This window comes from Pseudoliparis swirei, chromosome 13 (assembly GCF_029220125.1).
Source record: "Pseudoliparis swirei isolate HS2019 ecotype Mariana Trench chromosome 13, NWPU_hadal_v1, whole genome shotgun sequence".
Classification (NCBI taxonomy): Eukaryota; Metazoa; Chordata; class Actinopteri; order Perciformes; family Liparidae; genus Pseudoliparis; species Pseudoliparis swirei.
In genome coordinates, this window is record NC_079400.1 from 1,519,929 (window position 1) to 1,536,743 (window position 16,815).

The 16,815-nt window shown below is 43.8% G+C and overlaps 1 protein-coding gene across 3 annotated transcripts; it reads left to right on the forward strand.

Annotated features, from left to right (window-relative positions):
* The first annotated feature begins 11,798 nt into the window (after positions 1 to 11,798).
* Positions 11,799 to 15,566, forward strand: lrrc4bb (leucine rich repeat containing 4Bb). Of its 3 annotated transcripts, none has more exons than XM_056430063.1 (3): positions 11,799 to 12,041; positions 12,157 to 13,954; positions 13,991 to 15,566. In XM_056430063.1, the coding sequence occupies exons 1-3, from the start codon at positions 11,799 to 11,801 to the stop codon at positions 14,131 to 14,133; spliced, it is 2,184 nt and encodes a 727-aa protein (XP_056286038.1). In that variant the 3' UTR covers positions 14,134 to 15,566. The 3 variants fall into 3 exon arrangements, with proteins under 3 accessions (XP_056286038.1, XP_056286039.1, XP_056286037.1); XM_056430064.1 differs by having other exon boundaries at positions 12,157 to 13,914; positions 14,044 to 15,566; XM_056430062.1 differs by having other exon boundaries at positions 12,157 to 15,566.
* Positions 15,567 to 16,815: the final 1,249 nt, after the last annotated feature.

A 16,815-nucleotide genomic window follows, 5' to 3' on the forward strand; every position in this document is an offset into this window, starting at 1 on the left:
TCATCGGACTGCACAGGAACTTTCCATCGTGCGGGTTCTACTCTTCTCGGTACTTTATGGAGGCTGCTGCAGTAAACATGGCAGCTTTGGGTTATTTTCCAGTTAAATGCACCATATGTGCATTTCAGCGTGATGAGATTGCGCGCGCAATTTGAATATGTGTAATGTTGCAGAGTAACACACATCAGAGTTGTGACATTTGATTAAGGATTTAACACATTTACACCAAATGTCATGTGAGAACCCAAAGATTCAGGATGAAAAACATTCCTAAACATTCATAACTGAACATGTTGCATAACCTGCATCAACCCAGAGGGGCATCCGGTGTTTCCTCTTTTCTGTTTATGTTAATAATCTGAATATTGAACTTCATCAATTAGCTGTCAGTTGAGTTTTACTTGATGTATTTCGCAGCTTGAAATATGTCCTCAAAGTGCTAAAAAAACCTGATATCTTGAACATCAGCAATTCAACATCAATAATTCAACAACTGGGTGAACTCCATCTGCGGATGAAGATCATGAAATGTGATCAAAAGCGTGAGAATGTCCACAACAACAGAAGAATGGTGAGATGGGTTTAAAAAATAATAAATAAAGCTTGGACCTCAGGTTGTCATTTTATTAGAGCTTAAACAATAAGATAACCAACAAGTAATCTCCATCTATTCTAAGTGGAAGTGATTAATTATTGAAGTTATATTTTAAGCATAAAAATGCCCAGAAATTCCCAGATTCAATTTTAAAATGATAACATTTCAAGTTTTTTTGACAAATAATTCAACAAACCATGATATTTTTCACGACTGTCTGACATGTTATCACACAAAACGAATGCATTTCCACTTGATACCACGGCGTGAGAGAAAAAGCACTCGAACCTCAACAGGAAGATAACAAACAACGACAAGGCAAGTGTTCCCACATGTTTCCATGTCAGATGAACTTCCTGTGACGAAGGTTTTGATTCATTAACACCTATTGTCCTCAAGCGAGAAAATTAATTGTTGCCTCACTTGAGTTTGCAGATAACAAGAACAAACTCTCAGAGTGGTCCACCGTCTAGTGATTCATTTCGTCATAGCAAAAGAATTTACAGGAATTTCTTGGAGGCCCGCTCCCCCCATTTCGGAAACCAAAGCATGGCCGGATTACCTTGGGGGACCTTGGAGCATAACATGGCCCCCATCACCCCCCTGTTCCTCCCACTCGAACCTGTGATCTCGTCCCGGGTCTCCTGGAAGTGTTCGGGGGGCTCAGAGTGCACGGCGATCATCACTCTTAGTTTCCTCCTGACCGATACACATGCAGACAAGCCCGGGGAGGAGGAGACAGAAGAGGATCCGAACTCCCCGGACTCAGAGACGCACACGGGAGGAGTCGAGGTGTCACAGCGGCGCTCCCGCGGGTGTCAGAGGCCTCTGATTAAAAAATGATTTATGGGGGCCGGTCGCAGAGGCCCGCTCGGCAATCCGTCTCGTGAATGAGATATATATTTTTTTTCCTCAGGAAGAGGACGGGTAAATCAAACCTCGGGGCGAGAAGCCGGCAAAAGCTTTGGCGATAGTGCTCGGTGATTAAATGTTATAATCACCTCTGCTGACTGCGGCTTGGTCACGTCGCTTATTTTTTTTTATTGGTGTTGCTCAAATCCGCTTAAACGTAGTTTAATTTACGGCACATATGTCTTGTTTTAGGTTATTACAGAATAGAGTCGTCGTTTTTAGACTGATGCACTGGGACACAGGAACATTGAGAACCCATTTATTTCGACGTATACACAGATCGTAGCGGAAAGGGCACACAGCCCCCGTAGAACACCATTAATGATGAGGCAATTACACTCTAAAGAGAACCAATGTGTACGCCCTTTGCAGATAAGGTATTAACCAACTAAGCAATATTACATTTAGAAGAAAAGAAAGTTGTTTTTTACAACAAGGAAGTCTTGCTCTGACATGAAGTGGGTTTTATGGAAAACTATGTCCGTGAAAGCTTAACATCCTGAATATTGCTGCTCGTCTTTTGCAGATGAAGGCCGTGGTCGGCCCGCTGACCGCTCCATCAGCACCACCCACCGCTCATCCGTCAGAGGGAAGTGACGCCTGAGGATGGAGCGGCAGCGCGTCCCGACACAATCAGCGCGGATACACACGACCCAGACAACTTCACACTGCAGACGTGTGAAGGATCACCCTCTCTGCACACTGCACTGCTTTTGTTTAGTGACAGTCACAGTGATGTGTGTGTGTGTGTGTGTGTGTGTGTGTGTGTCCGTGGTATGATGGGAATGCAGCTTGAAAAGAGACTACTCAAATGAAAGATTTATTCCTGACCGCAGGCAGTCAAGTGGTTTAGTCGTACAGATACTGAGAATATGAACATAATAATTAATAATTAATCTTAATAATGCTGAAGCCAGACATACATATAGTGCATTTGGTATCTGCAGTGGAAGATTGTAGGTCCTGTAATAATCAGAGATATAGAGAGCTGCTATGTGTCACCACACGTTATGTTTTAATTAAGAAGACACCTCTTAAAATATGCTATGATATAGGTCTTTATTTCTGAATTGGATATAGGCTTGGGCTACTGTTTCGGTCAAATAACTACATCCCAACAACCCTACTACACTGACACCTGCTGGGCAGATCGCAGCACTGCAGCTCTGTTTCAAATCTTCTCGGAAGTGAAAGTGAACATAATAGTTTTTCCTGTACACTTCAGAGCCGGTGGGTCCAGAAAAACAACAATTCGATTATGAAACAGTAAGTTGACTCGACTGAATTATTAAAGATACGATGCATGCTCCAGAGAGAAGTCTTGGTCAAGTGGTCATCAACAAATGAGAACATAGATGGTGATTTTGGTGCATCTACTTATTTCATTGCCTTTTGTGAAAAACAACAACTTTCAAACCTTTTATGTCGCTGTGTTATTGAAAGAGTTGATGATGATGTGGAGAATACGACTAGAACTTTACCTCCTCATTGTTTGGGCTCTCTCACTGCTGTTAGATTAACAAAATATAGTATATCCAAAGAACTGACGTGGTAACGGTAATTTGGCAAAATGGTATTGCTCAAAATAAGGAAATATTTCATGTTTTATTTTCTATTATATCTACGAACAAATATAATAAACATTAATTCATTATTTCATGAACTCATTCACAGGCAGATACATGTACTGCACATTATCCTGCGTAGTTAGCACATCCAGTGTCTTTGAGGGAAGTCATGAACACACTAGAGCTGCAGCACACATCTGGAGCATGTGACCACATCTGCAGCTCGGCTCTTTTCTGGAGCAGATGTTAGAGACATGACATCAGTGTTTGTTAGAAATTCTCATCAAATTAAGGAAAGTAGTCTAATACAATTATATTTAGCATTGTATTTTGACAAGTTAAAGAGAATCCTGTTTGAATTTTGCCATGAATCCCACACGGGATGTTTGTAATTTTAAAATATACTTGTGCAAGTCAAGAAAGTCGCCGTTTGTCATAGATTTGTCGTTGCCGATCATCTCTCGGCTCTATCCATGCGTCACGTTATCTCACCTGATCCAGGGACTAACCCGACTATTTTTTTATTGTGAAAAATTGTGTTTTATATTAAACTGGGCCTAGTGCCATGTATAAACACACCTTGATATTGTGCATTCATATTTGTATTTTGAAAATAAACATGAGGTACAGTGAGTATGGTCGTACCACTGCCATTTATAACATTTATAGACACAAATGCCAACGTCAACATTGTCTGTCCATTGCATAATGATCATGCATACACGCCATTCAGAATGCCTATTAGTGCCAGTGCCGTGCATAAACACCGATTCATGTGTCTGTTAAACAGCAATCTTCAATCTTCAAGCCGTGTGCACGGCACACTAAAGGCCCAGTCCCACATTTAGTGAGAGGCGTGGCCCCGGTGAGTAGCACACTACTTATGTATCCTCGTTGCCAGGCAGAGGGTCCTATCAGCCCCAGGCTGGCCTCGCTGTGAGTGAGCTGGGGCCCGGCTCCAGAGCGTCTGCGTGCATCTGAAAGATAACATCTTCTGCCTCCACTTATCCATTCGCTAAAATATTTTGGATTCATCAATAATGTGTATTTAAAGACATTTACATTTGTGAGAAGAAGAAAAAACAGTCGGAAAAAAAGAATATTCCAAATATATTAACCAAAAATGTCACGACCCCCCCTGCAGTACCTCCGCGGACCCCCTAGGGGTTGTAGACTCCCTGTTGAAGACCTCTGCTTTAGAGGCAAATACTATGGGGCCGTTGTGTTGTTGTTAAAATAACACTCAGCTTTACATGCGCCCATGTGCCGTGACCTTTCAGGAAAAGGTCACGACAGAAAAGGTCTTGAAGAAATTATCATATTTGCTGCTTTATAAACCGCTGGCAGCACCCGGTGCCTCCTAACAGAGCGAGGCGGGTCCATCACACACAGTACGTCAGTATATATTATAATAATATTCAACAACATCTATGATGCTTGTCTCATAAAAATAACATGATCAGTGGAGAGAGGGTTCATTTCTGGTTGCACTTCACTCCTCTGCTCACAAGGTGGCAGTTGAAGATGACAATTTCAACAGACAGTATGGCTCCTCCATCACCGCTGTTATTAAAACCATTTTCTAAAATGATAATTCAATTAAATAACAAACGGACGTAAAAGTATTTAAGAGTGGAAATCAATGGCAGGAACACTTTTGTGGAAGAAAATAACAGACGTTGTAGTTTTTTTATTGACTTCAAATAGAGCGACATTTTTGCGTTGCGTTCAAGAATGTCTTGGTGCAATGTCTTGGTGCATTGGTGCACACACAGGCACATCTGCATATGAACATGGACACAGGCCAACACTCTCTCACACACACACACACGCACACGCAAACACATGGCCGTATGCTCATAAGCACAAACACACCGTCCCAAAGTAAGTTCTCTCAGACAGGAAATGATGTCAGCTCTTGTCTCCAAGGAGATGGAGGCAGTTGCTAAGATACTGTGACACCAGGATTTTTCTCTCTATTTTCTGTCCCTCTCTGTCTCTCGAACACACACAGAAACACACACAGACGCACACACACATGCAGAGATGTCACCATGAATAAATGGAAACTCTCCCTTGCATCTCTTTATTCTCCTGCACGGATGGCAATGAGCACAATGTTTCAAATATTTCTCAAAATAACCATCAGAAAACCTTCACTTTGTTCACAACTCTCACCGGACGCCCGGGGCCCTTCAACAGGTCAACTAATGCTCGTCACCCAAATCAGCGCTACTGCTTCAGAAATTATCCACGTTTTTAATCTTGGCTTTGAACTCTGTGCAATTACTCAACTACCCACTTCCAGAGCGGCGAGGCCCGCAGCTCTGGTATCCCGACACGATGGAAGTGATGGATGTGTGAGCTGCACCTCTCTGGCGCTATCAGCATGCCACATATGTCTCTGCACTAGCATGTTGCTGCCAAATGCTCGTCGCCCTCCCCCTCCTCTCCCCCGTGGCTCCTCACACGGCATTAAGAGTTTATGGGGTTTGGGTTGTATTGGAAATGCCACGCACTCGTCCTCTGGATGGAGGGATTAGCTCTCTCTCTCTCTCTCCGCTGTATTTCTCCTCCAAGGGTCTGTACTGATGACACAAGCAATACAGTGATGCGTGTTTGTTCATTTGCTGTGCACAGACACATGTCTCTCTACCGCCCTCCACTCCAGCACTCTCTCACACACTCAAGGGTGCCAGCACACACACACACACACACACACACTCACACACAGACACACACACTATACATGCATCCGGGGAATATCAGATTCAATGTACAATGACACAGTGAGGACATAGAGGAAGAGGGGGAGGAGGAGGAGGAAGGAGAGCCGACGCACAGGGCGGCGGGGAATCATTTTATGTGGCGCGGGGGTTGGATGGCAAAAAGATGGACAGGGAGAGGAGACGGCGAGCGGCGAGCGGCGCTGAAAGGCAGCCAGGGTCGGGGCGAGAGACGGGTTGTGGGCTAAGATTCCAGAGCGAGTGAAAGGGAACGAGGGAAGAGCGAGAAAGAGAGGGGAAAGGAGGAATATCCTCTGCACCACTGTGTGACTGGAAATTTAATAGAGGCGGCGAGATAGAGGGAGAAGGAGAGGGAAGGAGAGAGAGAGGTAGACGGGTGAGAGAGAGAGAGGTAGGGGAGGGGAGGGGGAGGGGAGAGGAAGAGCGAGGCGAAAGGCACAGAGACCTCATTACTGTGCAGCTTTCAGCAAAAGCTAGTGGTCGTGAACAATGCTCACTACGGCATTCACGGAGAGGGAGGGGAGGAGCGAGGGAGGGAGAGAGAGAGAGAGTATATATCTTGGGGGTCTTTCTGAAGCATAACTGGCCTTCTCTGTCCTTTGACCTTTAGTGTGAGCTGAGACGGAGCAAAGATGTACTGGGATTTATTTATACCGACAAAGCCTTTGGTGGCAGACACAAGGCAACAAGAGATGCCTCTCTTCTTCTTCTGCGCTGAATTAAATGTCTGTGAAGGGCAAATGATGATATAGGAGCTCAAGCACTTGCCACATGTGGACCTACACATGACACATGCAGATCAATATGCCACTTAGGGAGAAAGACTCACTCGGGCTTTCTTTAATGACTCGCTGGCCTTCGTTAACATCCACTTCCACACCCCTTCGCTGCTGATCTCCGCAACACCAAATACATCATATGGACATTTAGGCTTTTGTGAAATGTTTGTGGAAACCTCCCAGAGTGTTTTGCTCTCGACGTCTAGATCGTGATTCGCGAAGGAAAAGGTGTCGGCAGCTTCCTTATGTACAGCTTTAAATCCATGGCTGAGAACTACTTTAGGGAGCCACTTCACCTGCGTTAAAGCTCAATGGAGCAGCAACGTGTGCTGCTGCAGATGTTTATGCCTGTTGCTTCAACAGTGAACAGGTGTCTCATCATGACCGAACCCTGAAGAGGGACACACATGCACGAGATGTCAAAGAAACACACTCTGACTCAATTCACCCAATCAGTGCTGCTGAGCCTATACTGAATATGTGCCATGCATAGAGCCCATGCTGCACCAGAGAAACACCTCCAACAAAACAAAAAACACCTCTAAAACCAAACCAGACTGCAATGCAACATGCAGAGTTTAACACGTTTAAATCATCTCCATCCATAAGTGGTCGGTGCATCTATTTCCTCTCGTGCTCCCTGAGTGGGATTCAGACTGGAACATACGGAATGTGCGTAAAGAGGCTCTGATGCTGGACGCACAATGCTCTGCCCACCGGGCGCCGTGCGTTGCTGCCTCTCCAAGGATGATAAGGCGCGCGGATGCGCTCGCCCCAGACCTCGTTCTCTAAACGCGATCATACTAACATCGTGTTCTCCGGCGATCCTTAACCCGATCTCTGTTTATTCTTCTTCTCCATCTTCTTCTTCTTCCGTCTGTGTGTGTACGTGTGTGTGTGTGTGTGTGTGTTCATCTTTAACCTGCCATCACTGTAGCCCCCCGCGTTGCGTTGGCGCTGCGGAATAGCCTATACAAGAACAAGAGCCAGCTCACAGCCGAGGAAACAAGCGAATCAATTTAGAGAAAGGGGAGAGATAGACAGCGAGGTTGGAAAAGCTGGCGACCGGGAGAAGGGACGAGTGGAGAGAAAACATCGAGCTGAAGGTACGTGTGTGTATATATAAATATATTGTACAGATAGAAATAAGGACTGACATGGTCGGCGTAATTATTGCATATGTTACCTAATCTGCGCGCATGCTGCAATAAATCACCAGACGACAAAGATTGGATAACGAATTGGGATAACGGCTGCACGGATTTATAATAACGTAAAGTAAATAAATAAATAATAAGATACGGTCGATGTCAGTGGAATAAAGCTGCGGTAGGACTTGCAATTGTATTGAAATAGGATGCTTCCTTATGGAAACCTGCGTGTTTCACATGTCCACCAAGAAAACCACAACAACACCAACACCTTAATCTATGGATTGTTTTTTTTTGGGTGCAGTCGTGTTGTCATTAGGCTGAAGAGAGAATGGATGCAAGCCATTTTGTAATGCAGCATGTGCAGAATTAGGCCTATTCAGAATTTCAATTGCGTCCCCAAGAAGGTGCGCCGTGAGCGCAGCTGCACAGATGAATAAGGCCATTCTGTTGAATTGTAGGAGATATAATGCAAGAGGCTATAAAATGAGCAGAGATGGCAGATTAGAGGTTGCGACTGTCAGAGGAATGGTCAAGTTATGGCTGTTTTTTCTCTCTCCTCCATATCAGAGAAATTGGAGAATAAAACTGTCGTCAGATGGAAATGTATATGAGAAGAGTACGAGAACATATTTGCCATGAAGCTGAAATGTTCCTCTCTTCAAAGTGCCAGTTGTTACTGGTAAAAATAAAGTGTCTCATTCTATCCTGATTCCCACGTCCTGAATCAATCTAGTGTTGTCATAGTTACAGCAGATGATGTTGGCCCTGCTGCACCTGTGTGGCTTTGTGTGCATCTCGACCATCTGTAAATGCATGAGGTCTAATTGGGCCTTGTGTCGGCATACAGGAGGCGTCCCACAGCCCTGAGCCTCGGTGTTTATTGAAAAGCACACCACAGTCGTTGCCTCTTCATAAACCTTGATGACTCTGTTGGGGGAGAGCAAGGCATTGATACAATCAGGTGCTTATGATGTGATTGGTTTGTAGCAATTGGTCAGCAGCTTGCAGCTAATTTGTCTTTTCACGACTGAGCGCTTTCTCAGGCCTGATTGAATAATCAATATCTACATGGTTGCAATCGGCTCTTGACAGGGGGGGGGGGGAAACGACTGAGATCAATAAAGAGAAATACCTCGGAGTGAAATTGGTTTGAATAAATACAACGTAGCCAACGTCTCGACCACGCCATTAACCTCGAGGAAAGAGATGCGATGAGGATGAAGGCCTCTGGCGAAGGAACTGGCCCTCAGATAAGGTGTGATAATCTAAATTAAAATATAGCTGTTGTATGCTATTATTCTTAGAGAACTTGACGATAGGAGGCCAAGGCAACAGGAGATTTAAGGTCCGTCACTCGATATAATTTCTTATTTCCATAGATTATTTGGACTATTTCGCCCCTGTGTCTTTTGCAGCATTATGCAAAGAAAAGGTGACGCTCAATTCCTTCAATTTTTGTTCAAAACATACACACAACTCAACTCCCAACGGCTTCTGTTCAATATGATGCAATGGAGTAAACCATTTTTTATTTGTGCAGCATCAGATGCATCGTTGCTGAATACAACTAATCATCTCTTATATTTACATATAGGGAAAACAAACATTTCAGGAATGGTGGAAGTAGCACAATAAATTAGGGAATAGCTTTCTTGAAATCACATTCACCTGCTGAGACAGCCCCATCTGACATAAAATCTAACAGTGTAAATAATGAATTTCCAGTGAAAAACCAATACTGTTCTGAGAACACTGCATAATCAATTCTTGCAGCTAGACATTAGTGACGTTGTGTTTTGATGCTCCCATGAATCATTTTCTGTCGAGCTAAATGTTTTAGCGATCAGACCGTCATACGATTGTGACGTCTATCGAGAAAACATTTGATTTTCAATTTAGTCAGATTATTGAAATCCCTAAAAACCTGCTGGATGAAAAGACTCTTCAGGGACTGATGGCAGTGTAAAGAACACCATAATGAGGAGCGCTGCATGGGGCTGCATCCAGCAACACTTAGGTTTTACATTTATATTCATGAAAGTACATTTTGTCATTGGAGTTTGGTAATATGTTGTTATTTCTCAGTGGCAGATACAGATACAGAGAAAGAGAGAGAGAGAGAGAGAGAGAGAGAGAGAGAGAGAGTCTGTGGGATGAACAGAGCATCTACAATTTCTATTTTTAGCATACTCTCACATTTGAGCTTATTTATTAGTTGCTTTCAAAGTTATCAGAGCTATGTATTTCATAAAAATGTATGTAATTCTAAACCTTAGACCTTGTAGATATTGAAATTCATGGCAAATGTATTCCTTCTGTTGTGATATTGAAGGCCAAGGTTCAAATGTTTGCGTTTTTACGTCCCCCTTCCCTTTTGTGAATATAATTTATTCACCCCTCTAAATAAAGGTATCCATCGAGTAAACAACAGTTTATTTTACATCTAGTCTAACACCGAGTGTCGTGAATAATCCCTCACACTTGAAGTCAAATGAAAGCTGATTAGGACCACAGAAGTGCTGCTGATCACTTCTGAACAGCAACTGTTCATCCGGCTCTGCTAAACACAGTAATGTGGAATAGGGCACTGGACAGTAAAAACACAAGATGGTGAGGGAGCAGGTTGCCACAGCAACCGTGTTTCTAGGAGCGCGTGCATCGTCGCTGCAAAGGAGAGGCAATGCTGAGGACTGCCATGGAGCCTTTTTGGAAAAAACAACCTGTTTATTAAGAGTAAAATAATTTGAAATAATGTATCCCAGAGTTATATTATGTACAAAATCAATAAGGGTAACGCAGCGGTCATATAAGTGACAGGTAACAGAGATATCGTTTATCATTTGTATAACAGACAGCACTGCGAGAGTCGAACATAACCATCTTTGAAAACAATCAACACTCTTTTCCTTGTCTAATCGTTGAAAAAGAAACAGCCCAACCGTTTCCCTAAATTTAGTGAGTCTGCTGATGCTTGCAGCCATTTCTGTGCGACACCTTCTTAACCGAAGACACACACATACTCATTTAGCTTCAACAGAAGCCAGGAAAGAATAAATCTTCACCATACTTTTTTCATTTTTCACAATCTACATTTTTGGTTCGTCAACTTTATAGTTGCTGGGGATCTCGTGTTGTTTGTTGCACCCGGCATGTGCATTGCAGTCACATTTCAGGAGTCAATGAGCATTCCTTCATATCTTAATTGCTAGATTACTGCTGCTGCCTCATGATGGATTGCAAACATGTTTGCATTAACCTTCGGTCTGGATGAATCCCAACAGCAGTTGTAATTGCGCTCAACATCTTGGCCTAATTTTACCTAGGAGACTCTACTTGTATGTATCCGACTAGAAGCATACCCGCATCATAAAGTGGACGATGAGCCTCATCCTAACGGGCCTGCCTCAGCACTTCTGACCCAGCTTGTGGCCATTTCAGACAATGACCCAGATGTCAACCTATGAAGAAAATGGCAGCTGACTCACCAGTTAGTCTACAGGCCACAATTTGAGAGGCACCTCTTTGGAAAAACAATCCAGACCCAGCTCGTCACACACTGGTGATAGGGCATTGTCATATTTCGAGGCTTAAATTCAATTCTGGTATTACATGCATGTATGTGTTCTAATATTTTAAAGCTACTGCACCGTGTACTTACGTGACCTCCTTCCTGTCTCTCCTTTTCTTTCTTTCCCCTACAGTGAGAAGCAACAACATCCACAGAGACAACATATCCAAGAGCAATCCCTCCCCACGATTGGATTTCTATTCTACTAATTGTCATGGGAATAGACGCTACAGAGTTCACGAAAATGAGTTGTTGAAAAGAACAAGGAGTTTGATAGTCAAAAAAGCATGAGCAGAGTGAAATAAGAATATATTAATGATAAGTGTTTAATATAACATTTCACTTTTCCCTCTCTATTTTTAAAGGGAAAGAGAATCCGAGCATAAAATATGAATATAAAGATAAGCACTTAAATTCCCTCGTTTGGAGGAGACTTATCAACATACTTATAGGGGTGGGTCATGACTCAGTTGCCATGCATGTTGTCATGGTGACCAGCCCCTGTACCCCTTCCCCCCTCCTCTGGTTGGTCCAGCTGTTGTTGTGGTTTCACAACCATGGACCACAGCTGACAGAGGCAGCATCCCCATGCCCCACCCCCTGTAGCTGCTCCAATCAGGCGAGCCGTGTCATCTGTACGAGGAAGACTTTAGAACAAGTCCCAGACAGCATTTCAGAAAACACAAGATACCTCAATCTTCAAGAGAACACAATCCAGGTACATGTGACTTTGTCTTCAAACCCATAATGCAGTCAGACTGAATGCAAATGTGTTGACAGCAGTGGTTCTGATGTTGTTCCAACATGCCTCCATGTTTTTGTTTCCACACCAGGTGATCAAGTCTGATACATTCAAACACCTGCGGCATCTGGAAATCCTCCAGCTCTCCAAGAACCACATCCGGCAAATTGAGGTGGGAGCTTTCAATGGCCTTCCCAACCTCAACACGCTGGAGCTTTTTGACAACCGTCTTACGGTGGTCCCGTCACAAGCCTTCGAGTACCTCAGCAAGCTAAGGGAACTATGGCTACGGAACAACCCCATCGAGACACTGCCGGCGTTTGCCTTTCACCGCATTCCCTCATTACGCCGTCTCGATCTAGGGGAACTCAGGAAGCTGGATTTCATCTCGGAGGCTGCTTTCGAAGGTCTGGTCAACTTGCGCTTCTTGAATCTCGGCATGTGCAGCTTGAAGGACATCCCCAACCTCAGCCCGCTCGTACGATTAGAGGAGTTGGAGCTGTCAGGGAACCAGCTGGGGATAATCAGGCCTGGATCCTTCCAGGGCCTAGTGTCGCTCCGCAAGCTGTGGCTCATGCACTCCAGGGTGTCAGTCATTGAACGCAATGCTTTTGATGACCTCAAAAATTTGGAGGAGCTCAACCTCTCCCACAACTCCCTGCATTCCCTGCCCCATGACCTTTTCACCCCTTTGCACCAGTTGGAGAGGGTACATCTGAACCACAACCCTTGGGTGTGCAACTGTGATGTTCTGTGGCTCAGCTGGTGGCTGAAAGAAACGGTTCCCAGCAACACCACGTGCTGTGCTCGATGCCACGCGCCACCAGGTATAAAGGGAAAATACATCGGGGAACTCGACCAGAGCCACTTCACCTGCTATGCCCCAGTGATTGTTGAGCCACCCACGGACCTCAATGTCACCGAGGGCATGGCTGCCGAGCTGAAATGTCGTACTGGAACCTCGATGACCTCTGTGAATTGGTTTACTCCGAATGGCACTCTGATGACCCACGGATCTTACCGAGTTAGGATCTCAGTGCTTCACGACGGAACGCTGAACTTCACAAACGTGACCGTGCAGGACACAGGGCAGTACACTTGCATGGTATCCAACTCCGCGGGAAACACCACTGCGACCGCCGTGCTCAATGTGTCCGCTTCAGACCCCAGCAACAGCTACAGCTATTTCACCACCGTCACTGTGGAAACAGTGGACACGGTGAGAGGAGATGAGGAAAACTCAGCACGACAGTTCATTAACGAAACCTTCATAGAGTTTCCTAATCCTACCGTTCAAAGAGGAGTAATAGAGGGCCGACCTGGCATCACTATATCACCGTCTCTATCCTCTCTTTCCTCATTGTCCCCACGAGCTGAAAATGCAGTGACTGTGTCCATAATGGATGTAACTAACATTCCTGGCCTAGATGATGTCATGAAAACAACTAAGATCATCATAGGTTGCTTCGTGGCCATTACCTTTATGGCAGCTGTAATGTTGGTTGCATTCTATAAACTGCGTAAGCAGCATCAGCTACACAAGCACCACGGCCCGGCCAGAGCCATCGAGATTGTCAACGTGGAAGATGAGATTGGAGCCGGGAGTGGCATCTCAGGCGGTTCAACGATGAATTCTGGCAGCGGAGAAGGAACCCTGAGGATGCATCATCCAGAAATGGTCAACCTCCCCAACATCGGTCGTACAGATACTCTCAACCATTACTACAAGACCCACCATTTCAACAACAACGTGATGGGCCTCAATATCGGCTCCGACGGGATGGGACCGGGAATGATGCTCAATAGCAAGAACCAGCAAATGCACGACATGCCCATCTCCTGTACCTCAGTTCCGATCTCTACGTCTAATATGCTCTCCTCATCCGGCAATGGAACCAACCACAACCCCTGTTCTATGTCCCCACCGCTGCCGATGTCTCTCCCCATGCCCACCATGGGCTTACACGGATCGATCAAGGGTTTCATGGGCCAACACCAGAATCCCCAAATGGAGCCACTTCTCTTCAAGGGCAACTCAAAGGAAAACGTCCAAGAGACTCAGATCTAAAAACAAAAGAGAGAGTATAGAGAGAGAGAGAGAGAGCAAGAGTTGGAGACAGAGAGGGGATTGATGTTGGTTTATGCGCAGAATGATTCGACACTAGAGTGCATTGACATTACACCAGGAGAGAGGATAGACTGACACGGCAATACACAAACACATAGACTTATCTGTGACAGTGTACTGAGCCAAGGATTACTACAATGAGCCACTTGTGTGTGGAGTAACGATCATGGCCATGGAGATCAAGGAACGGACATTGCTACAATGTAAATCTGTGCCAAAGCAAATCTTTTTTTGCAGTTTCTACAAGCTGTGTTCTCATAGGGAAAAACGAGCCTTTCAGAGTTATCAGTCCCCAAATCGTTGTTGGCCAGCCGAGATGAAAGACATGCACAGCACTTACCACACTGAAGACCGGAGATATTACCCAACAGAATCCAAGAGACATTTTTCTTCCACACAAACCACAAGCCACACTCTCTCTCAAGTGACTCAACAGACTCCCTCAAGGTGACACTTATGTAGGCATAACTAGATGGACAAAAAGGTACAGTGCAGTACAAACTACTGTGAAAAATCCACAAATTATATAAATATATTTTCATTTAAATATGTATCATTGCAGACTCCGATGCAGAGATATTTTGGGGTGGATGTAGTTTGTTTCTTTGTGGATAATCAGGGGCGGTGATAGTGGAGGTTGGTTATGATACATGTTTTAAGTTTGGCTACTTCTCAGAAACATAAGGGCTCAATTGCAACACTCATTGTGAATCTTTGAATTGGCTTTGTGACATGACGTCCATTTTGGTTGTAGAACAGTAAATGCAGATCTCTGTTTGACAAACTTTCTTTTGTTGCTTCAGTAATAATCATGACAAACTTTTGTGTTCTGAGAGTGTATTATGTATTTTGTAAAAGCCAGCTACTTGGTATTTGAATTGAAAATTCTGATACTTAAATGCCAGCATCAAATAATTGTTAAAACGATGTTCCACAGCTAACCCATTGCAAAGACCTGTATGGGTAAAATAAAGTGTTGACAATGTGTTATTTGAATCAGATCAGAAGCCAGATATTTGCTTTTAGACAGGAATTTGATATGATCTCCTTGCTCATGGTTACCATAATCATGCCATTAAATGCTGTCATAAGGATGATTAGAAATCTATCTGCAACAGCATTCAAGAAGGGATTAAACATCCATATTAGGATGATTGGAATGAATGGAAATGTACAGTATATTAATAATAATAATGTCTGGTTGTATGACAATTGTAAGATCCACATTTCTACTGTGTAACTTTCATATGTTAAATGCCATTTGCGCTTCTTGCGTTTCAACTATGTATTTCTTTATTTTTGTTAGTTTGATATAATGTGTACAGTTGTCTAGCCATGTATCATTACGTGTGAAATAAATCAATCATATATTGGGTTGTGGCGGGTCAATATGGCAACCACATTAGTAAAGAGTGAGACATTATGCAGGCCTCTGTGCTAAACCCAGATTGAATGTATGGTTTGTGGCTTAGCCATTAGTCATGCCGGTAATGATAGGTGCTGCTTTATTAACATGTCCAGACAGGCTTTTAGATGTTCCACAGACACCACTGGTTTTGCAAAATGAGTGTTTTTAACAGAACCCGATGATAAGTTATTCGTAATGAAGGCGCTTTTGTCTGAAATTCAACCCCAGGACGCTTCTCTCATGGTGGTTCTTTTGTGCTGGTCTGCAAATGGGTAGAAAAATGGAGAAAAGAAGTATATTGAATACATTCTCTCTCTTTTTTATTTATTTATCAAGCAGGAACCTAAAATGTTTGTTGCAATTGAGCACAAACTGGACCAGTTATTCCAGATAAATGTACCTGAGACAGTATTATCAACAAAGTCACATCAACAAGGTTTCCGAGTGTAAAGCAGCTCCGTATGGGATCGCTTCTGTTGCACCCCTGCCTCACAACTGCATCGCTTATATATATATATATAGGAGCTGTTTTATGTGATTAATGATGGTTTTCCTTATCAACAACAAGTCCCCACTTATTGGAAGAAGAGGACACTGAGGAACAGTAATAATAGTGACGATAATACGAGTGGTGGTATCAGACAAAACCCGCCCAGACTGTCACAGAGGTTAATTGAAAGGATTTCCTATTCCATGAAAGGAACAGTTTCTGCACCAACACACACCGTGTTCATCCTGTTTAATGATCTATAATAATATGTCTGGTTATACTTGCGATACAACACGTCAACGGATTGATCAAACAACTGTCGAAATTGTCGAAATTAGTGTTTTTCGGTTGTGAGTGTCATTGAGAAGCGTATAAATGTAAATGTATCGCAACCCCACAGGGTTCAACTGTAGCCCCACAGAGACACAAATAGAATATAAATGAAGGCTCAAGACACAACATACGGGCCGCTCCCTTGATGTGCTACTCTTAGTGGCTCTGCCGACAGATTTGAAAGAGCATACCAGATCCCTCCGCGTGGTGGAGGGTGCATTGCTGCATGTTAACGGTGCAAGAAATATTTTTACCTGAACACTGGCAGTGTTTTATTACAATGGTGACTCAACTAATGGGCACAGAAATGTTCCTTTCATACCTCTGGACATCCGTTATGTGCAACACGCACAATTATCATCATTATTATTCACATTTTGAGGAACATGCA